General features: G+C 43.0%; 1 protein-coding gene across 1 annotated transcript in view; it reads left to right on the forward strand.

Annotated features, from left to right (window-relative positions):
- LOC129862469 (solute carrier organic anion transporter family member 3A1-like) overlaps positions 1–16202 on the forward strand; it is a 64950-nt gene extending 48748 nt beyond the window's left edge. Inside the window, exons 5-10 of the mRNA XM_055934182.1 lie at positions 5478–5642; positions 5819–6017; positions 9394–9529; positions 13673–13845; positions 13988–14052; positions 14263–16202. Of these exons, the coding sequence (XP_055790157.1) occupies positions 5478–5642; positions 5819–6017; positions 9394–9529; positions 13673–13845; positions 13988–14052; positions 14263–14633 (1109 nt within the window). The 3' untranslated portion in view covers positions 14634–16202. The remainder of the gene's footprint in view (positions 1–5477; positions 5643–5818; positions 6018–9393; positions 9530–13672; positions 13846–13987; positions 14053–14262) is intronic.
- The last annotated feature ends 8199 nt before the right edge of the window (positions 16203–24401 follow it).

Consider the following 24401-nt stretch of genomic DNA (forward strand, 5'->3'; position numbering starts at 1 on the left):
AACTACACTGAACTTAGTGCAAACTGGAAACCACATATCCTGAGGCCGCATTTATTGTTGCTGAGGATTTTAACAAAGCAAATTTGAGGAAAACATTACTGAAGTTCTATCAAAACATTGTCTGAAGTACTCGCGCATCAAAAACTCTCGACCATTGTGACTCCCCCTTCCGGGATGGCTACAAGGCCTGCCCCCACCCTCCCTTCGGCAAATCAGATCACGACTCCATCCTGCTCGTCCCTTCCTATAGGCAGAAACTCAAACAGGAAGTACCCATGCTAAGGTCTATTCAACGTTGGTCTGACCAATCGGAATCCATTCTTCAAGATTGTTTTGACCATGCGGACTGGGATATGTTCTGGGTATTCTCTGAGAATAACACTGACGTATACACGGACACAGTGACTGAGTTCATCATGAAGTGTATAGGGGATGTTGTTCCCACTGTGACTATTAACACCTACCCAAACTAGAAACAGTGGATAGATGGCAGCATTCAAGGACTGTGGGCTCTAGCTCTCTGTGGCCGACGTGAGTAAGATGTTTAAGCGTGTTAACCCTTGCAAGTCTGCGGCCCAGACGTCATCCCTAGCCGCGTCCTCAGAGCATCCGCAGACCAGCTGGCTGGAGTGTTTACGGACATATTCAATCTCTCCCTATCCCAGTCTGCTGTCCCCACTTGCTTCAAGACGTCCACCATTGTTTCTGTACCAAAGAAATGACTATTGCCCCGTAGCACTAACTTCTGTCATCATGAAATGCTTTAAGAGGCTAGTTAAGGATCATATAACCTCCACCTTACCTGTTACCCTAGACCCACTTCAATTTGCTTACCGCCCCAATAGATCCACAAATGATGCAATCGCCATCGCACTGTACACTGCCCTATGCCATCTGGATAAGAGCAATACCTATGTAAGAATGCTGTTCATTGACTATAGCTGAGCCTTCAACACCATAGTACCCTCCAAGCGTATCATCAATCTCAGGGCCCTGGGTCTGAACCCTGTCCTGTGCAACTGGGTCCTGGACTTCCTGATGGGCCGCGTCAAGTTTGCAGATGACACAACAGTTGTAGACCTGATTACCAACAATGACGAGACAGCCTACATGGAGGAGGTGAGTGCCCTAGCGGAGTGGTGCCAGGAAAATAACCTCTCCCTCAACGTCAACAAAATAAAGGAGCTGATCGTGGACTTCAGGAGACAGCAGAGGGAGCACGCCTCTATCCACATCGACGGGACCGCAGTGGAGAAGGTGAAGTGCTTCAAGTTCCTTGGAGTACACATCACTGACAATTTGAAATGGTCCACCCACACAGACAGTGTGGTGAAGAAGGCACAACAGCGCCTCTTCAACCTCAGGAGGCTGAAGAAATTTGGCTTGGTCCCTAAGACCCTCACAAACTTTTACAGATGCACAATTGAAAGCATCCTGTCAGGCTGTATCACCTCCTGGTACGGCAACTGCACCGCCCGCAACCGCAGGGCTCTCCAGAGGGTGATGCGGTATTCCCAACGCATCACCTGGAGCATTCTACCTGCGCTCCAGGACACTTACAGCACCCAATGTCACAGGAAGGCCAAAAAGATCATCAAGGACAACAACCACCCGAGCCACGGCCTGTTCATCCCGCTATCATCCAGAAGGTGAGGTCAGTACAGGTGCATCAAAGCTGGGACTGAGAGACTGAAAAACAGCTTCTATCTCAAGGCTGTCAGACTGTTAAATAGCCATCACTAGCCGGCTGCCACCCGGTTACTCAACACTGCACCTTAGAGGCTGCTGCCCTATGTACATAGAAATGGAATCACTGGTCACTTTAATAATGTTTACATACTGCTTTACTCATTTCATTTGTATATGCTGTATTCTACTGTATTTTAGTCAATGCCATTCCGACATTGCTCATCCTAATATTTATATATTTCTTAATTCCATTCTAACAGTGACATGCTTACTTACGGGCCCTTCCCAACAATGCAGAGAGAAAAATGTTGAAAAGGACAAATTGTCCATATACACTGGTTACCAGTACCGAGTTGATTTGTAGGGCTATGAGGTAATTGAGGTAGGTACAGTTGAAGTCGGAAGTTTACATACACTTAGGTTGGAGTCATTAAAGCTCATTTTTCAACCACTCCACAAATTTCTTGTTAACAAACTATAGTTTTGGAAAGTCGGTTAGGACATCTACCTTGTGCATGACACAAGTAATTTTTCCAACAATTGTTTACAGACTGTATCACAATTCCAGTGGATCAGAAGTATTAATAAACTAAGTAGAAAAACTGCGTTGAAATGTATTTCAAATCAAATTTATTTATAAAGCCCTTACATCAGCTGATGTCACAAAGTGCTGTACAGAAACCTAGCCTAAAACCCCAAACAATGCAGGTGTAAAAGCACAGTGGCTAGGGAAAACTCCCTAGAAAGGCCAAAATCTAGGAAGAAACCTAGAGGAACCAGGCTATGAGGGGTGGCCAGTCCTCTTCTGGCTGTGCCGGGTGGAGATTATACATTTACATTTCGGTCATTTAGCGGACGCTCTTATCCAGAGCGACTTACAGTAGAGTGCATACATTTTATTACATTTTACATACTGAGACAAGGATATCCCTACCGGCCAAACCCTCCCTAACCCGGACGACGCTATGCCAATTGTGCGTCGCCCCACGGACCTCCCGGTTGCGGCCGGCTGCGACAGAGCCTGGGCGCGAACCCAGCCCAACCTGGGCGCGAACCCAGAGACTCTGGTGGCGCAGCTAGCGCAGCTAGCACTGCGATGCAGTGCCCTAGACCACTGCGCCACCCGGGAGGCTGTGTTAACTGTGTTAACAACCCTCCAGGCGAGCTTCATTGCCATACAACTCTCCTTCCGTGGCCTCCAATTGCTCTTATAAACAAGTAAAACTAAATGCATGCTCTTCAACCGATCGCTACCTGCCCGTCCAACATCACTACTCTGGACGGTTCTAACGTAGAATATGGGGACAACTACAAATACCTAGGTGTCTGGTTAGACTGTAAACTCTCCTTCCAGACTCACATCAAACATCTCCAATCCAAAGTTAAATCTAGAATTGGCTTCCTATTTCGCAACAAAGCATCCTTCACTCATGCTGCCAAACATACCCTTGTAAAACTGACCATCCTACCGATCCTCGACTTCGGCGATGTCATTTACAAAATAGCCTCCAATACCCTACTCAATAAATTGGATGCAGTCTATCACAGTGCCATCCGTTTTGTCACCAAAGCCCCATATACTACCCACCACTGCGACCTGTACGCTCTCGTTGGCTGGCCCTCGCTTCATGCTCGTCGCCAAACCCACTGGCTCCAGGTCATCTACAAGACCCTGCTAGGTAAAGTCCCCCCTTATCTCAGCTCGCTGGTCACCATAGCAGCACCCACCTGTAGCATGCGCTCCAGCAGGTATATCTCTCTGGTCACCGCCAAAACCAATTCCTCCTTTGGCTGCCTCTCTTTCCAGTTCTCTGCTGCCAATGATTGGAACGAACTACAAAAATCTCTGAAACTGGAAACACCTATCTCCCTCACTAGCTTTAAGCACCAGCTGTCAGAGCAGCTCACATATTGCTGCACCTGTACATAGCCCATCTATAATTTAACACAAACAACTACCTCTCCCCGCACTGTATTTATTTATTTTGCTCCTTTGCACCCCATTATTTCTATCTTTACTTTACACATTCTTCCACTGCAAATCTACCAATCCAGTGTTTTACTTGCTATATTGTATTTACTTCGCCACCATGGCCTTTTCTTTTTTCTTTACCTCCCTTATCTCACCTCATTTGCTCACATTGTATAGACTTATTTTTTCTACTGTATTATTGACTGTATGTTTGTTTTACTCCATGTGTAACTCTGTGTTGTTGTATGTGTCGAACTGCTTTGCTTTATCTTGGCCAGGTCACAATTGTAAATGAGAACTTGTTCTCAACTTGCCTACCTGGTTAAATAAAGGTTAAATAAATAAATAAAGTGCTGTACAGAAATCCAGCCTAAAACCCCAAACAGCAAGCAATGCAGTTGTAGAAGCACGTTGACTAGGAAAAACTCCCTAGAAAGGCCAAAACCTAGGAAGAAACCTAGAGAGGAACCAGGCTATGAGGGGTGGCCAGTCCTCTTCTGGCTGTGCCGGGTGGAGATTATAACAGAACATGGCCAAGATGTTCAAATGTTCAAAGATGACCAGCCGGGTCAAATAATGATAATCACAGTGGTTGCCGAGGGTGCAACAGGTCAGCACCTCAGGAGTAAATGTCAGTTGGCTTTCATAGCCGATCATTCAGAGTGTCTCTACCACACCTGCTGTCTGTAGAGAGTTGAAAACAGCAGGTCTGGGACAAGGTAGCACGTCCGGTGAACAGGTCAGGGTTCCATAGCCGCAGGCAGAACAGTTGAAACTGGAGCAGCAGCACGGCCAGGTGGACTGGGGACAGCAAGGAGTCATCAGGCCAGGTAGTCCTGAGGCATGGTCCTAGGGTTCAGAGAGAAAGAGAGAATTAGAGAGAGCATACTTAAATTCGCACAGGACACCGGATAAGACAGGATAAATACTTCAGATATAACAGACTGACCCTAGCCCCCCGACACATAAACTGCAGCATAAATACTGGAGGCTGAGACAGGAGGGGTTGGGAGACACTGTGGCCCCGTCCGACGATACCCCCGGACAGGTGCAAACAGGCAGGACATAACCCCACCCACTTTGCCAAAGCACAGCCCCCACACCACTTGAGGGATATCTTCAACCACCAACTTACCATCCTGAGACAAGGCCGAGTATGGCCCTCAAAGATCTCCGCCACGGAGATTGTGCCGTATTTGGCTAGGGTGTATGTAAACTTCCGACTTCAATTGTAGGTGCAAATGTAGGATCTTCATTTGATCACTTTTTTTGCTGCGAATTTTATGCAAACTTGTAGTATATTCAAGGTTTTTAAAGGCTTCTAAGGTTAGTAATTTCCACTTAAAAATGTCAGACTTGATTTGCCCTAACGAAAAATGTATCTACCCTCACAACTTTTTAAAATAAATTATAATCCACATAATAATTCACATTTCCCATTGCTGTAGGATTATTTTATTTTATGAAAATGTTTATTCTCAAAACTGCGATTTGAAAAACACAGTTCCAGATTCTGTTTTGTAAAGTCTGGACTGTTTTGTCTGGTAAGTCATCTGGGGTAGTGTACGATATATGTTGTCTGTTATGAGAAAAGAAAGCAAGGGAATTAAATCCTCTTCTTCTACTGAAATTATGTAGCTTTTTACTAGTTATGAGGAAAGAATAAAATACATTCTACATACAAATTACAAAATGTTTTCAGATTTTTATATTAACCTTACACCAGTTTAGTGTAACTGGCAGATTTTTATTTATAGCAAGAGAGAGATGTCTGTGTCCATGTGATGCTTTGATATTAAGGATCTTCTCTTTTCAGTGATCCCTAAAGTGACCAAGCACCTCCTGTCCAACCCAGTGTATACCTGCATCACGCTGGCTGCCTGTATGGAGATTGGTGTAGTGGCTGGCTTCGCTGCCTTCCTGGGGAAGTACCTGGAGCAGCAGTTTAACCTCACAACCTCTTCAGCCAATCAACTACTAGGTGAGTGGCATGCACATGCACGACACACACACACATTCTCTCTCACATACACACACATACATACAGCCCCAGACCCCCTGGTGCCACACAGTAGACAGAGAGCAGTACAATGAGAAGCATCAGTGCAGTATATGAGAAGGAGATTAGCTTAACCTGGTGGTATTAACTCTCTCCAGGTATGACGGCCATCCCCTGTGCTTGTCTGGGGATATTCCTGGGGGGGCTTCTGGTCAAGAAGCTGAACCTCTCAGCCCTGGGGGCCATTCGCATGGCCATGCTGGTCAACCTGATCTCCACCGCCTGCTACGTCTCCTTCCTCTTCCTTGGCTGTGACACAGGGCCTGTCGCTGGGGTGACCGTCGCCTATGGCAACGAGTAAGAACAGCCTGTACATACACTGGTTTAGCATATGTAATAGCAGTGCTCCTGTTGGGGGCAGGGTGTTTGATGAAAGTGGGAACAAAGCTACACTCTGACTATGGAAACATTTGTCAGAATATACGTTTTACTAAATCTGTTTTCACCGATTTTTTATTTAAATTTTTTAAATAACAATTACAGGATAATAGCTTGTAGGGGAAAGTGGGGTAAGTTGAGCTATTCAGCATCATTCTGTCAAGGAAAATATAGTATTCTTTCTAACAAAGATATCTACATACACTACCGTTCATAAGTTTGTGGTTACTTAGAAATGTCCTTGTTTTTGAAAGATAAGCAAATGTTTTGTCCATTTTAAAATAACATCAAATTGATCATAAAAACAGTGTAGATATTGTTAATGTTGTAAATGACTATTGTAGCTGGAAACTACAGATTTTTTTCAAATTAAATATCTACATAGGCGTACAGAGACCCATTATCAGCAACCCTCGCCCCCTCATCTGACCATAATTCCATCCTCCTGATTCCTGCTTACAAGCAAAAACTAAAGCAGGAAGCACCAGTAACTCAGTCAATAAAGAAGTGGTCAGATGACTCAGATGCTAAACAACAGGACTGTTTTGCTAGCACAGACTGGAATATGTTCTGTGATTCCTCCGATGGCATTGAGGAGTACACCACATCAGTCCTTGGCTTCATCAATAAGTGCATCGATGACGTCGTCCCCACAGTGACTGTACGTACATACCCCAACCAGAAACCATGGATTACAGGCAACATCCACACTGAGCTAAAGGCTAGAGCTGCCGCTTTCAAGGAGCGGGACTCTAACCCGGACGCTTATAAGAAATCCCGCTATGCCCTCAGACGAACCATCAAACAGGCAAAGTGCCAATACAGGACTAAGATTGAATCGTACTACACCGGCTCCAACTCTCATCGGATGTGGCAGGGCCTGCAAACTATTACAGACTACAAAGGGAAGCACAGTCGCGAGCTGCCCAGTGACACGAGCCTACCAGACGAGCTAAATCACTTCTATGCTCGCTTCGAGGCAAGCAACACTGAGGCATGCATGAAAGCATCAGCTGTTCTGGACAACTGTGTGTTCACGCTCTCCGTAGCCGGCGTGAGTAAGACCTTTAACCAGGCCAACATTTACAAGGCCGCTGGGCCAGACATATTACCAAGACGTGTGCTTCGGGCATGTGCTGACCAACTGGCAGGTGTCTTCACTGACATTTTCAACATGTCCCTGATTGAGTCTGTAATGCCAACATGTTTCAAGCAGACCACCATAGTCCCTGTGCCCAAGAACACTAAGGTAACCTGCCTAAATGACTACAGACCCGTAATACTCACATCCGTAACCATGAAGTGCTTTGAAAGGCTGGTCATGGCTCACATTAACACCATTATCCCAGAAACCCTAGACCCACTCCAATTTGCATTCCCGCTTAAACAGAACAACAGATGATGCAATCTCTATTGCACTCCACACTGCCCTTTCCCACCTGGACAAAAGGAACACCTACGTGAGAATGCTATTCATTGACTACAGCTCAGCGTTCAACACCATATTGCCCTCATAGCTCATCACTAAGCTAAGGATCCTGGGACTAAACACTTCCCTCTGCAACTGGATCCTGGACTTCCTGACGGTCCCCCCCAGATGGTAGGGGTAGGAAACAACACATCTGCCACGCTGATCCTCAACACTGGAGCCCCTCAGGGGTGCATGCTCAGTCCCCTTCTGTACTCCCTATTCACCCACGTCTGCATGGCCAGGCACGACTCCAACAGCATCATTAAGTTTGCAGACGACACAACAGTGGTAGGCCTGATCACTGACAACGATGAGACAGCCTATAGGGAGGAGGTCAGAGACCTAGCTGGGTGGTGCCAGAATAACAACCTATCCCTCAACGTAATCAAGACAAAGGAGATAATTGTTGACTACAGGAAAATGAGGACTGAAAAATTATCAGACTCCAGCCACCCAAGTCATAGACTGTTCTCTCTGCTACCGCATGGCAAGCAGTACCGGAGCGCCAAGTCTAGGACCAAGATGCTTCTAAACAGCTTATACCCACAAGCCATAAGACTACTGAACAGCTAATCAAATGGCTACCCGGACTATGCATTGTGTTCGGATCACAAAGAAGAACATTCGTGTGACGCAGAAACATTTTTAAGATGCTGGAGTAGTACCTGACGCCATGTGTCAAGCATGGTGGAAGCTATGTGATGGTCTGTGGGTGCTTTGGTGGTGGTAAAGTGGAAGATTTGTACGGGGTAAAAGGGGTCTTGAAGAAGGAAGGTTATCACTCCATTGTGCAACGCCATGCCATACCCTGTAGACAGTGCTTAATTGGAGTCAATTTCCTCCTAAAACAGGACAATGTCCCAGAGCACAGCTCCAAACTATGCAAGAACTATTTAGGGAAGAAGCTGTCAGCTGGTATTCTGTCTATAATTGAGTGGCCAGCTAACACAGTCACCGGATCTCAACCCTATTGAGTTGTTGTGTGAGCAGCTAGACCGTATGGTACATAAGAAGTGCCCATCAAGCCAATCCAACTTGTGGGAGGTGCTTCAGGAAGCATGGAGTGAAATCTCTTCAGATTACCTCAAAAGTTGACAACTAGAATGCCAAAGGTCTGCAGGGCTGTAATTGCTGCAAATGGAGGATTATTTGATGAAAGCAAAGTTTGAAGGACACAAATTATTATTTCAATTAAAAATCATTATTTATAACCTTGTCAACATCTTGACTATATTTCCTATTCATTTTGCTACTAATTTCATAATGCCTTGCATTACGCCTGGGAAGAAAACACTTCAATTTGCTCAACTTGCCATCTGCTCAACCATTGGCTCAAATTAGCCCATGGCCATTGGCTCAATTTACCCAAAGGCAAACATTTTGACTATATTAGACAACACAGCTACAAGGATGCACTTTCATGCTAGGGTTAGGACCTCATATTGAAGCTTATAGAGACCCCAACTGATTTATAGAACAATCTAACACAAAAAATCTATTTGACTTTGTGAAAATCTGTTTTTTAGACTTAACTTGCTTACCAATTTGTCCTTGTGGTTTCTCCCTTCACAAACTCCAAGAAATTATGACCCCTTTCTAAATATTTGGTCAAATGATTCATTTGTCTATGATTTCCTAGAAACAGAGATGGCTCAACTTCCCATTTGGCTCAACTTACCCTACACTCACCAACTGGAAATGTGCTTTGCACTGTTTAACTTGTTTATTTAGGGACATAATAGCATTCCTATATGTACACAGTATAGTCTGAACAGCTGTTTGTATCTCTCTCCCTTCTCTTTCTTTCTCTCCCTCTCTCTCCAGGACACTGCGGGTGGGCGAGAAACCAGAGGTCCCCTGCATGAGTAACTGTAACTGCTACACCTCCTCAGTCAGCCCAGTGTGCGGCTCCAACGGAGTCACCTACCTGTCCTCCTGCTTTGCAGGCTGCACTACAACAGTAAGCACAGGCATCTCCCATTATGTCCTGTGATAGATAGAGGCATTCACCACAGCCCAAATGCTAGATCGTTAAAGAACAGAGCAGCCATCATAGAAATAGAATCCCTGGAAAGGACACAATGTTCTGTCTTATGAGCAATGGTGGACCAGTACAATATGTTGTCTCCAATGCTCCCATGTACCATACAGATACCCTGATGTCTTCCGGCGCTGACCGAGATGGCCGCCTCGCTTCGCGTTCCTAGGAAACTATGCAGTATTTTGTTCTTTTATGTGTTATTCCTTACATTGGTACCCCAGGTAATCTTAGGTTTCATTACATACAGTCGGGAGGAACTATTGAATATAAGAGCAACGTCAACTCACCATCGTTACAACCAGGAATATGACTCTCCCGAAGCGGATCCTGGGTTTTACCTTCCACCCAATACAATGGATCTGATCCCAGCCGGTGACCCTAAACAACATCGCCGTAAAAGGGGCAAACGAGGCGGTCTCCTGGTCAGGCTTCGGAGACGGGCACATCGCGCTCCACTCCCTAGCATACTACTCGCCAATGTCCAGTCTCTTGACAATAAGGTTGATGAAATCCGAGCACGGGTAACATTCCAGAGAGACATCAGGGATTGTAACGTTCTCTGCTTCACGGAAACATGGCTCACTCGAGAGACGCTAACGGAGTCGGTGCAGCCAGCTGGTTTCTTCACGCATCGCGCCGACAGAAACAAACATCTTTCTGGTAAGAAGAGGGGCGGGGGTGTATGCCTTATGATCAACGAGACGTGGTGTGATCATAACAACATACAGGAACTCAAGTCATTCTGTTCACCAGATTTAGAATTCCTCACAATCAAATGTCGACCGCATTATCTACCAAGGGAATTCTCTTATATATATATATTCCCCCCCAAGCAGACACATCGATGGCCCTGAACGAACTTTATCTGACTCTTTGTAAACTGGAAACCACACACCCTGAGGCTGCATTCATCGTAGCTGGGGATTTTAACAAGGCTAATCTGAAAACAAAACTCCCTAAATTCTATCAGCATATCGATTGTGCTACCAGGGCTGGTAAAACCTTGGCTTATTGTTATACTAACTTCCGCGACGCATATAAGGCCCTCCCCCGCCCTCCTTTCGGAAAAGCTGACCACGACTCCATTTTGTTGCTTCCAGCCTACAAACAGAAACTAAAACAGCAAGCTCCTGCGCTCAGGTCTGTTCAACGCTGGTCCGACCAATCTGATTTCAGGCTTCAAGACTGCTTCGATCACGTGGATTGGGATATGTTCCGCATTGCGTCCAACAACAACATTGACAAATATGCTGATTTGGTGAGCGAGTTCATTAGAAAGTGCATTGACGATGTCGTACCCACAGCAACGATTAAAACATTCCCAAACCAGAAACCGTGGATTGATGGCAGCATTCGCGTGAAACTGAAAGCGCAAACCACCTCTTTTAACCAGGGCAAGGTGACTTGAAACATGACCGAATACAAACAGTGTAGCTATTCCCTCCGCAAGGCAATCAAACAAGCTAAGTCCCAGTATAGAGACAAAGTAGAGTCGCAATTCAACAGCTCAGACACAAGAGGTATGTGGCAGGGTCTACAGTCAATCACGGATTACAAAAAGAAAACCAGCCCCGTCGCGGACCAGGATGTCTTGCTCCCAGACAGACTAAGTAACTTTTTTGCTCGCTTTGAGGACAATACAGTGCCACTGACACGGCCCGCTACCAAAACTAGCGGGCTCTCCTTCACTGCAGCCGAGGTGAGTAAAACATTTAAACGTGTTAACCCTCGCAAGGCTGCAGGCCCAGACGGCATTCCCAGCCGCGTCCTCAGAGCATGCGCAGACCAGCTGGCTGGTGTGTTTAAGGACATATTCAATCAATCCTTATCCCAGTCTGCTGTTCCCAAATGCTTCAAGAGGGCCACCATTGTTCCTGTTCCCAAGAAAGCTAAGGTAACTGAGCTAAACGACTACCGCCCCGTAGCACTCACTTCCGTCATCATGAAGTGCTTTGAGAGACTAGTCAAGGACCATATCACCTCCACCCTACCTGACACCCTAGACCCACTCCAATTTGCTTACCGACCCAATAGGTCCACAGACGACGCAATCGCAACCACACTGCACATCTGGACAAGAGGATGTGATATGTGAGAATGCTGTTCATCGACCACAGCTCAGCATTTAACACCATAGTACCCTCCAAACTCGTCATCAAGCTCGAGACCCTGGGTCTCGACCCCGCCCTGTGCAGCTGGGTCCTGGACTTCCTGACGGGCCGACCCCAGGTGGTGAGGGTAGGTAACAACATCTCCACCCCGCTGATCCTCAACACTGGGGCCCCACAAGGGTGTGTTCTCAGCCCTCTCCTGTACTCCATGTTCACCCACGACTGCGTGGCCATGCACGCCTCCAACTCAATCATCAAGTTTGCGGACGACACTACAGTGGTAGGCTGGATTACCAACAACGACGAGACGGCCTACAGGGAGGAGGTGAGGGCCCTCGGAGGGTGGTGTCAGGAAAATAACCTCACACTCAACGTCAACAAAACAAAGGAGATGATTGTGGACTTCAGGAAACAGCAGAGGGAGCACCCCCCTATCCACATCGACGGGACAGTAGTGGAGAAGGTGGAAAGTTTTAAGTTCCTCGGTGTACACATCACGGACAAACTGAATTGGTCCACCCACACAGACAGCGTTGTGAAGAAGGCGCAACAGCGCCTCTTCAACCTCAGGAGGCTGAAGAAATTCAGCTTGTCACCAAAAGCACTCACAAACTTCTACAGATGCACAATCGAGAGCATCCTGTCGGGCTGTATCACCGCCTGGTACGGCAACTGCTCCGCCCACAACCGTAAGGCTCTCCAGAGGGTAGTGAGGTCTGCACAACGCATCACCGGGGGCAAACTACCTGCCCTCCAGGACACCTACACCACCCGATGTCACAGGAAGGCCATAAAGATCATCAAGGACAACAACCACCCGAGCCACTGCCTGTTCACCCCGCTATCATCCAGAAGGCGAGGTCAGTACAGGTGCATCAAAGGAGGGACCAAGAGACTGAAAAACAGCTTCTATCTCAAGGCCATCAGACTGTTAAACAGCCACCACTAACATTTAGTGGCCGCTGCCAACATACTGACTCAACTCCAGCCACTTTAATAATGGGAATTGATGGAAATTATGTAAAAATGTATCACTAGCCACTTTAAACAATGCCACTTAATATAATGTTTACATACCCTACATTACTCATCTCATATGTATATGTATATACTGTACTCTATATCATCTACTGCATCTTGCCATCTTTATGTAATACATGTATCACTAGCCACTTTAAACTATGCCACTTTATGTTTACATACCCTACATTACTCATCTCATATGTATAGACTGTACACTATACCATCTACTGCATCTTGCCTATGCCGTTCTGTACCATCACTCATTCATATATCTTTATGTACATATTCTTTATCCCTTTACACTTGTGTGTATAAGGTAGTAGTTGTGGAATTGTTAGGTTAGATTACTTGTTGGTTATTACTGCATTGTCGGAACTAGAAGCACAAGCATTTCGCTACACTCGCATTAACATCTGCTAACCATGTGTATGTGACAAATAACATTTGATTTGATTTGATGTTATGTTACCCTTAATTAAACCAAAGTGACTTCCATCATGGCCTTCATGCACATCAAACTGTGACAAATCCATAGCTTTTCAATGGCAATGTTGCATCTAGAGATCCTACATCTAGATGGTATTCATCGTTACAAGTTACTCTGTATTTAGATGCTTCGCCACATGCTGTGAACCGAAGCAAGCTGTGGATGAATGTTCTTTATCACACTCCTCTCACTTTTATGAATCATAGGTATTTTCTCTGTGTTACTGTGTGTAGTCAGAGCAGTGACCTTTCTACATATGAAATCTCTGGATTGTTATTATCACTGCACAAGCAGAGTCGCCACCATTCGTAATTTTACATTTCCCCAACAACCTACATATAGAGAGATGGAAGAGATGTGAGAATGCCGCGTTGTATCTGTGTTCATTTGGCTTGTCACAAAGTAATACTAATGCTGAAATACCTATTCTCTTGTCTTCAGAATTTGACAGGGTGTACGTGTATATCCAGTGACAGTGAGATGGCCACAGCTGTCCCAGGGAAGTGTCCCAGTCCAGGCTGCCAGGAGGCCTTCCTCACCTTCCTCTGTGTCATCTGTGCCTGCTGTATGATCGGCTCCATGGCTCAGACACCCTCCGTCATCATCCTCATTAGGTAACACCACTGGAATTCACCTTAACACCATGCCATAACAAGCCCAATAGAACCCAGTCAAAATGTAGAGAGGGTTTACTTTACTTAGATATCTTTCTCTTTCCTGTGTGTAACAAATACTGTTTCTCCTTCTCTTCCCTAGGACTGTGAGCCCTGAGCTGAAATCATATGCTCTTGGAGTTTTGTTTCTCTTGCTGCGACTACTTGGTAAGTTATAGTACCATTACACTTACATCTGAACAAGTCAGGTTGCACTGTTACATTACCTTGTTTATAAATCAAACATACTGGGGTTTCAGATGCTACAGTTTGTTGACCAGTACTGGTGTAATGTTAAGGCTCAAGTATTGATTTCTCCAGTTGTAGAGATGAAAAGCTTGTGCTGCTGATGTATTCCTCTCCTCACCTGTTTTGTAGGATTCATCCCCCCTCCTCTGATCTTTGGTGCTGGGATTGACTCAACTTGCCTTTTCTGGAGTACAGAGTGTGGGGATAAGGGAGCCTGCCTGCTGTACGACAATATCGCCTACAGACATCTGTATGTGAGCCTGGCCATTGGTCTTAAGATCACCGCCTTCATTCTGTACACCACTACCTGGTACTGTTTACGCAGAAACTATAAGAAATACATCAAAAATCATGAGGGCTATACGACACCAACCGAACTGTTCCCCTCCAGTCTCACAATGGACAACATGAAGGATGGGAGTCAGAACCCAAACAGGACAACGTTTATATACAACCTAGAGGACCATGAGTTGTGCGAAAACATGGAGTCGGTTTTATAGTTTCTGAACCATCCAAAGGACTATCTGCTACATTCATTATTAAATAAGATCATAAATGACGATCATCCTCCTTTATATTTTTTTTAATTAAACATTAGAATGTTTTCTATCTGAAGTCCTATACAGGCCCTGGAAGACTGTTGCTGCTCTCTTCTCCTTGGTAACTTTTGATAGAGGCCATTTTGTTTGTAGAGGTGTTATCAGCAAGGGTATAGTTCAGTACCAGTGAACTCTGTTGTGATTGTTAGTAGAAGACAACTACTGTCTGGCTCTGTCCTGCTCCTAGGTGATTAGATGGTCAATATTATGCTACTGTTATAGGCGCCATACTTCTACCCGCTCGAGTATAACATGGATCCAGTCACAGAAAATGACAGGACATGTTTGGTCAGTTTCACTATGTGTTACATTTCGTTCCCTTCCACCATGGAACCAAGACATAAGTATAAATGATAGGACGTTTCTCCACGTTGCCAAGAATATATAAATAAAGAGATGTGTCATTCTGTGTTGCGTAATATACGTTTTATTTTGATGAAACAAACAGAGAGCTTTCTCATGTACTATATAGTGGAGAAAGTAGAGCGCTTCTATAGGACGATGGTCTAACGTTGCTGTATGCATTCAGTATCAGAATGAAGTTCAGTGGTAGTAGCTGAAATGGTGTTAATGTCAGCATACACTGTACAAAAACAGTACTCTTACTGGAACACAGACACTGTTTACGACTATAAACATAGAATTGAGTTTGTCTTTCTATGGGTTCAAATGTTATATTATTCATATACATTTCTATCATTGTGAAAGAGATAAATCTGTCTTTTTGCAGAGTCCTTTCTGAATGTTGTAAACGTTTCTTTTCTTTTCTATTTACATGTTTTATTTGCTTAGTTTATTTAACCCTAATATGTCTTAATATGAGGGATTATCCAGATAAGAAGTATTATTTATGTTTTGAGGGGGGCTTTTGCGCCATAGTAGAAAAGCAAAGATTGGAAAATCAACATGTCATTATAACACACACAGAAAGACATCTCTTCAAGCTAAACAATGGAGATTCAAGTTTATATATTTGTACTGTATATGTGAGGTTCAGAATGTTGTATTAGAATTAACTAAACTGAGATGATAATATAGAAATTTGAGATTTAATTATTTAAAAAATGTTTAGTTGTGATATGCATCACACATAAAATGGGAGCCAATGTCATAACAAGAGAGGAATAAGAAACAAAGTTCAAAGCCAACTACACCAGTGCTTTGCGTAGGGCAGAGCAGAACTGCTTGTTACCTCAGAGCATGCAGAATCTGCATGTGAAGTCACACAAAAGGTACTGGGAGTAATTTATATGCAATGGCTGATAATCCTACAACAAGGTAATAGGCATTCTTATTTTGTTATCCCTTGACATATTTTTTTGAAGACCCTCAAGGCCTGATGGCACACCTAACTTATTTTACAGTTTCTCTACAGCAAAGGTTTTAGCATTGTCCCTTTTCTTACACTTTTTTGTATGGCAAAATATAATTTATTTTACTCTGGAAATAAAATTATTTTTTTGAAAATAATCCAGACATGGTGTCATTTTCACTGTATTTCTTTACAGGGAAAATATCAAATCAAATGTTATTAGTCACATGTGCCGACTACAACAGTGAAACGCTTACTTACGAGCCTCTAACCAACAATGCACTTTAAAAAAAAATATGGATAAGATTAAGAAATAAAAGTAACAAGTAATTAAGAGCAGCAGTAAAATAACAATAGCGAGACTATATACAGGGGGGGTACCGGTACAGAGTCCATGTGTTGGGGCACCGGTTAGTTGAGGTAATATGTACATGTAGGTAGAGTTATTAAAGTGACTATGCATAGATGATAACAACGGAGAGTAGCAGTGGTATAAAAGAGAGGGGGGGACAATGCAAATAGTCTGGTTGTCACGCCCTGACCTTAGGAGAGCCTTTTTATTTCTCTATTTGGTTAGGTCAGGGTGTGATTTGGGTGGGCATTCTAGTTTTTCTATTTCTTTGTTGGCCGGGTATGGTTCCCAATCAGAGGCAGCCTTTTTTCCACCTTTAGTTTGTGGGATCTTGATTTTGCATAGTTGGTGTGTAGCCTGCAGAACTTTACGTTCGTTTTGTATTTTGTTGTTTTTCGGTGTTCATTTAATAAATTAAAATGTACTCCTACCACGCTGCACCTTGGTCCAATCCATCTCTAAACGAGCGTGACACTGGGTAGCCATTTGATTAGGTGTTCAGGAGTCTTATGCCTTGGGGATAGAAGCTGTTTAGAAGCCTCTTGGACATATACTTGGCTCTCTGGTACCGCTTGCCGTGCGATAGAGAGAACAGTCTATAACTAAGGTGGCTGGAGTCTTTGACAATTTTTAGGGCCTTCCTCTCACACTGTCTGGTATAGAGGTCCTAGATGGCAGGAAGCGTGGCCCCAGTGATGTACTGACAAGAAATGTACGTGTAGGCAGGTAAATACATTACCTGTATTTAATGTGTCTAAAGCACTCAATCAGTCCTCTATACGTATACTGATGTCCAGGTCCTAAAATTATTGAGCAATACTTGATATCGGTTTCAGTCAGAATTTGATATCACTATTAGCTACCTGTGCTGATTTATCCAGATGCTGTAAAAGAGCTCATCGTATAGACACACATGATTCATAATGCTCAACAGCACCATTATTACCCTAAATGTTTTAGTGTTTAAAATAGCTTTCCCAGAGCATATGTTGGTGCTTTGTACTTGCTGAGTATCTTTTGAAAATGTGAACGGACAACCGTGCAGTGCATTTATCTGGTCTGCTTGGTAGATTAGGGTTAGGCTGCATTTAGACAGGCAGTCCAATTCAGATATTTTTCCCACTAATTGGTCTTTTGACCAATCACATCAGATATCTTCACATCAGATCTCTTTCAGAGATGGTTTGATTGGTCAGAAGACCAATTAGTGAAAAAAAATCTGAATTGGGCTGCCTGTCTTAACACAGCCATATTGATATGGCTTAAATTTTCTTTTAAGCCATACCAGATGAATTGAGTTAACACTGGTGGAGGGGAAAAAAGTGCAAGGCAGCGTTTTAAGAGGAGGCCTAGAGCTAATCATCACTACTCCAGCCTTCCGAGTGCTTGGCAATACAGTAGCACAGACACAGACAGGAACTATCAGCCCACTCACCTGTCCTATCCGCCACTGGCTGGAGGAAACAAGAGAAACAGTCTTTACATCCCTCTAAGGCTTTCCATCCTTCCTGCGTGTGCAGTGTTCTACCTCTATCTCTTAATTCAAGTAAAAAAACATTGTGCTACAAAATGGGCTCACAATTTCACGGTGTGCATGTTGATAGTTATGCTTTTACAGCCCTTGATCATAAAAAGAACAACCAAGGAAGTTATAGAACATTTTAAAGATTGCAACATTACGGGATGTGTTTGATGTTGCTTTCTGTTTATAGTCAATTTCTCAGAGACCATATTATTCCAGAGTGTTGGATGTTCACAGCGTTGGATGTCCATTGTAATCCTTGATTACATCCTTGATTGCATGCAGTTGTTTACTGTGGTACAAAGCCAATGGTTTACATCCAAGGGAAAAAGCAAGATATCTGTCAGCAGGACAAAAGACACATTCCCTGCTGTCGATTCTTACAAGGCGACGCGCTATCTTATCCCAAAGCACATTTGCATGTGTTTAAAACCAGTGACAAATGTCTGAAACCAATGCTGGCACAGATTTAGCAGTAACAGTGTTGTGTTCAATACTTATCTGTGTATTGCAGTCTGACCGCAACCCAATTTTTTTCTGGGTCTGGTCTTGTTTGTCGTTGATAGGGATGAGTGTGACAGTTTGTGCGAGTGTGACAGTTTGAGAGTGACAGTTTGTGCGAGTGTGACAGTTTGAGAGTGACAGTTTGTGCAACAGAGAGTTGCGATATAAAGATACATATAAAAATGCATACATAGTTGACAGCACTAGCACTGCAATAAACATTTTATTCTAAGAGGAGAAAGAAAGGAAACAGAGAGGGAAAGCATAAGAAATCTGTGATAAATCACCAACCATTTGAGTATGCAATTATTGAATGCCAGTCTCAAGATGCTGCAAAATCAAACAAGGCAAATAATTGTGCTTTGTTTATCTGTACAGTATGTGTGTGTGTGTGCGTGTGCGTGTGTGTGTGTGTGCGTGTTTACACTGCATCTGTTATGCTTTGTTTCATGTGGTGATCCATCAGCCGGCTGGCTATTGTATCACACTGCACATAATTCATTTGGGGATTCGTCGCGCAAACTGATTTCTCCAGAGACCTGCACCTTTAGTTTGTTAAAGTACATAGCATTTATTTTATAAATCAAACTAACAACTTCGTAATGTAGCAGATGTACATAATATACATCCAACAGTCTATCCCTCAGGTGTAGCCTATTAAAGCAGTGCCAGGTCTTTATGATTGCAAACCACCAACATAACCCACATGAAAAAAAAAATAGAAATAAATACCAATTCCATTTCATCTTTAGGATATTATTCAAATACTAACATTGACTACAGAATTACAAAGTGTTGGTTTCCACAAATTTTCTACACATAAATTCATCTTAAAACATTTATTTTGATCTTATAATGACAATAATTAATGATGTTGGTAACTATGACAAGTGTTCTTGTAATCAAACATCACTCTGTAATTACCATTTGTAAGAGCTTCAAAATATTTGTGAACATACAGGACAAATGTCAAGAGCTACAGTATGGGAGTGCACTCACAGTGCATAACCTTGAAGAACAATATCATCATATTCTCAACTTGGAGTTCACTGCTAAAAGCAACTGATTGCAGCTCTAAAAAATTGAGTATTTTTGCTAATTCCAACCCATTGTTGATGTAAAATGTTTCCTGGGAGTCTTTTAAAGCCATTGTGCCATTTCTCCCAACATTGTCTTCCATTGTGGGTTTTAGCCATCATCATGTCAGACACCACAGTGAGACGCTTCAACAAAGGAGAGATGCTCATGCATGCCAATGACATTGGTTGCAGCATCAGAGGCACCTCAGTTACAAACACACTCCTCGAAATGTATCACACTGAGAATGCTAAGGACACCAAAACCCCACAAACGCAATTATCATTGTTTAAAAAATATATATTTTGCAAGTAACATCCATGCATGACAAGTCTCCTGTCTCAAGGCTTGTTCGTTCCATCCGGTGCTGTCAAACTAATGAATGCATCACCTTGTGAATCAAACACAGCATCACAAAACATGACAGTTTGAAACTGTAAGTAAGATGGAACTACCATTGTTAGCGACACACTTAAATCCATACATTCATATTTAAAGGAATATTAATATACGACAGGTTGATGTTCATTGTCTTACTGTAGAGGTCACAGATTGATTCAGAGAGGTTTGCATAGTTGAGATATGGCCCAGAAAATATACTCTGAACCTGTATCGGTGTGTGGGTAAATTCACTGGGGAAGCCCCATAAAGAAAAGCCATATTACTACATATGTGTTGTGGTAATTGCATTGTTTGCTCTATAACCTGTTAGTTCATATGCCTTGTGACTGTGATATATAGGCCTAAAGGCCGAGACAATAAGAAGACACAGTGGCAGAATAAACCTTTGTTTTATCACAAAACCAGATAGCAACCTCTGTCCAGTGAAGTCCACAAAGCATATTGCATGAACAGTAACAGACAGTTACAGTTGAAGTCGGAAGTTTACATACACTTAGGTTGGAGTCATTAAAACTAGTTTTTAAACAACTCCACAAATTTCTTGTAAACAAACGATAGATTTGGCAAGTCGGTTAGGACATCTACTTTGTGCATGATACAATAATTTTTCCAACAATTGTTTACAGACAGATTATTTCACTTATAATTCACTGTATCACAATTCCAGTGGGTCTGAAGTTTACATACACTAGTGTGTGCCTTTAAACAGCTTGGGAAATTCCAGAAAATGATGTCATGGCTTTAGAAGCTTCTGAAAGACGAATTAACATAATTTGCATCAATTGGAGGTGTACCTATGGATGTATTTCAAGGCCTACCTTCAAACTCATTGCCTCTTTGCTTGACATCATGGGAATATCAAAATAAATCAGCCAAGACCTCAGAAAAAAAACTGTAGACCTCCACAAGTCTGGTTCATCCTTGGAAGCATTTTCCAAATGCCACGTTAATCTGTACAAACAATAGTACACAAGTAGAAACACCATGGGACCACGCAGCCGTCAAACCGCTCAGGAAGGAGACGCGTTCTGTCTCCTAGAGATGAACTTACTTTTGGTCTGAAAAGTGCAAATTAATCGCAGAACAACAGCAAAAAACCTTGTGAAGATGCTGGAGGAAACAGGTAACAACATTTTTTATATCCACAGTAAAACGAGTCCTATAACGACATAACCTGAAAGGCCGCTCAGCAAGGAAGAAGCCACTGCTCCAAAACTGACATAAAAAAGCCAGACTACGGTTTGCAAATACACATGGGGACAAAGATCGTACTTTTTGTAGAAATGTCCTCTGGTCTGATGAAACAAAAATAGAACTGTTTGGCCATAATGACCATCGTCATGTTTGGAGGAAAAAGGGGTTGCTTGCAAGCCGAAGAACACCATGCCAACCGTGAAGCATGGGGGTGAAGCATGGGGGGCTGCTTTGCTGCAAGAAGGACTGGTGCACTTCACAAAATAGATTGCATCATGAGGAGGAAAATAATGTGGACATATTGAAGCAACATCTCAAGACATCAGTCAGGAAGTTAAAGCTTGGTCTCAAATGGGTCTTCCAAATGGACAATGACCCCAAGCATACTTCCAAAGTTGTGGCAAAATGACTTAAGGACAACAAAGTCAAGGTATTGGAGTGGCCATCACAATGCCCTGACCTCAATCCTATGAAATATTTGTGGGCAGAACTGAAAAAGCATGTGCGAGCAAGGAGGCCTACAAACCTGACTCAGTTACACCAGCTCTGTCAGGAGGAATGGGGCAAAATTCACCCCTTATTGTGGGAAGCTTGTGGAAGGCTATCCGAAACGTTTGACCCAAATGAAACAATTTAAAGGCAATGCTACCAAATACTAATTAAGTGTATGTAAACTTCTGACCCACTGGGAATGTGATGAAAGAAATAAAAGCTGAAATAAATAATTCTCTCTACTATTATTCTGACATTTCCCATTCTTAAAATGAAGTGGTGATCCTAACTGACCTAAGATAGGGAATTTTTACTAGGATTAAATGTCAGGAATTGTGAAAAACTGAGTTTAAATGTATTTGGCTAAGGTGTATGTAAACTTCCGACTTCAACTGTACATGACCTACAGCATGATCAACCAAGTTAATGTTTCCGACATATTCGGACCACTTAACAACTATTGATTTAGAACCACAGCGAGTTACCACAAGTTGCGAAGAAAACAGGAGCTGCCTCCACTATTCCAGCACCATTTCATCATCATCACCTATGCTTAGTCTAATAGAGTGACAACTAAAAGATACTAAAAACAATTTAGTCCAGTCAACGTAAGCTAAATATGATGTGGCTGTCCATGGTTCTGATGTGTGTGTGTGTGTGTGTGTGTGTGTGTGTGTGTGTGTGTGTGTGTGTGTGTGTGTGTGTGTGTGTGTGTGTGTGTGTGTGTGTGTGTGTGTGTGTGTGTGTGTGTGTGTGTGTGTGTGTGTATGCATGCGCGTTCGTGCAAGTACAAAAACATGTTGACTCACCCTACTTGTAGAGAAATGCCAATGCCATCCTCTTCTCTTTCATGTTGACAAAACATGTCATACAGTACACGCTTTTAGTTTTTGTTGTTCTATGCTACTTGGCTAAAATGCTTGCTCGCTAGCCTAACTTCCATTCATGGGCGACGTTAGCTAGTTAACATTAGCCTTCTACATCTAGCTACATATTGAACTTCCATCCTCTCAGGCCAGGGGCACAGCAATGTATGAATTAATGGCTGGATCAGAATCTTGTTATAATCAGTGGTGACCCGTCATTCAGGGCAGGTGGGGCACAGCCCCACATGTTGTCCATGTTATTTTGCCATTAATACGTGTCACATATCAGGTTGCAAACAATGTAAAAACAAATATATCATTGAGTTAATAATGCTGCATACAAACATGGTCTCTTTTTTGTTTTCTTGAGTAAGGCAGCTCCAAAATGCAGGTGTTTCAACCTAGCTCAGTGCTTTCTGTGGTGGTGGAGCAAGCCAGCAGAAAATACGGAGCGTTGCGCCGTGATTGGCTCAGTTTTCTGTCACTCATGAGGACATTACGTCAACGCCAAGTCTAAGGGTGAGCTAGAAAATTCTAGTCCCTTGGGTGCTGCCATAGAGTTACATTAGAAGTGCCCATCCGAGAAGGCTCAAGGTCATTGGCCACAGATTAAATGACATCAAATCACAATATATCTATAGTAGCTTTGATTGGTGTCACGACTTCAACCGAGGCAGGCTCTCCTTCTCGTTCGGGTGGCGCTCGGCGGTCGTCGTCACCGGCCTACTAGCTGCCACTGACTCTTTTTTCCTCCCCCTCCTTATGTGTTTATTTGTATCACCTGTGTTCAGTTAATTGTTAATTAGTGTGGCTTTATTAGTCAGCCAGCCCATACGCTTCTTTGTGCGGGATTGTTTCATTGTGGCTTTTGGATTTCGGGAGTGGATATTATTATTGTGGACTGGGTTCGTTTATTCGTGTCGTTGGACCGTTGTATGTGACACCCAGTATGTCCGTGTTGGACATTGTGTTTTCAAGTTGAGTATTAAAGGACTCAACATATTGAAGCTCTGCTGTTCCTGCGTCTGACTTCGCACCTCCCGACACTCAGATCGTTACAATTGGACTGATCATGGCAACATCTTACTTTCAAAATCTTAGCTAGCATTCATCAGCATTCATTTACCTACTGTATTTATTTATTTTGCTCCTTTGCACCCCATTATTTCTATCTCTACTTTGCACCTTCTTCCACTGCAAACCAACCATTCCAGTGTTATTTTTTACTTGCTATATTGTATTTACTTCGCCACCATGGCCTTTTTGTATATTTTTTTATTTATATATATATTTTGTTTGCCTTCACCTCCCTTATCTCACCTCACTTGCTCATATTGTATATAGACTTATTTTTCACTGTATTATTGACTGTATGTTTGTTTTACTCCATGTGTAACTATGTGTTGTTGTATGTGTCGAACTGCTTTGCTTTATCTTGGCCAGGTCGCAATTGTAAATGAGAACGTGTTCTCAATTTGCCTACCTGGTTAAATAAAGGTGAAATAAAAAAATAAAAAAATCATCATCATGAATCAAGTCGACAATCTACTGGCAAATCCATGTTAATCCTTGTCATATGAAGAGAAATAATGAAGAGAAATTATAGATAAAACGTATCGGTGCTCATCGGCCATTGGACATAAACATTACACAACAACTTGGAAATCGTAAATTCAAGGAATCAGTTGCTAACCTCAAGCATTGCAAAGCAATCATTAGCCTGCTAATCAGTGGGGTGGCTGTGTGGTGCCAAGTCTAAGTTTAAAGGTCTCTTTTCCTAGTTTAAAATTATAAGCCTTCAACATTGGCTATGCTGTCAATGAAGCATGATTTGTGTCGCGCTCAAAACAACTGTTAACTCGGAACTGCAAAATCTGACTTTAGTGAGTTCAAGACAACTGTCTTGTATGCTGGATATAATATGCCAGGGAGATATGTATACTGTAGC

Source organism: Salvelinus fontinalis, chromosome 9 (genome assembly GCF_029448725.1).
Source record: "Salvelinus fontinalis isolate EN_2023a chromosome 9, ASM2944872v1, whole genome shotgun sequence".
Classification (NCBI taxonomy): domain Eukaryota; kingdom Metazoa; phylum Chordata; class Actinopteri; order Salmoniformes; family Salmonidae; genus Salvelinus; species Salvelinus fontinalis.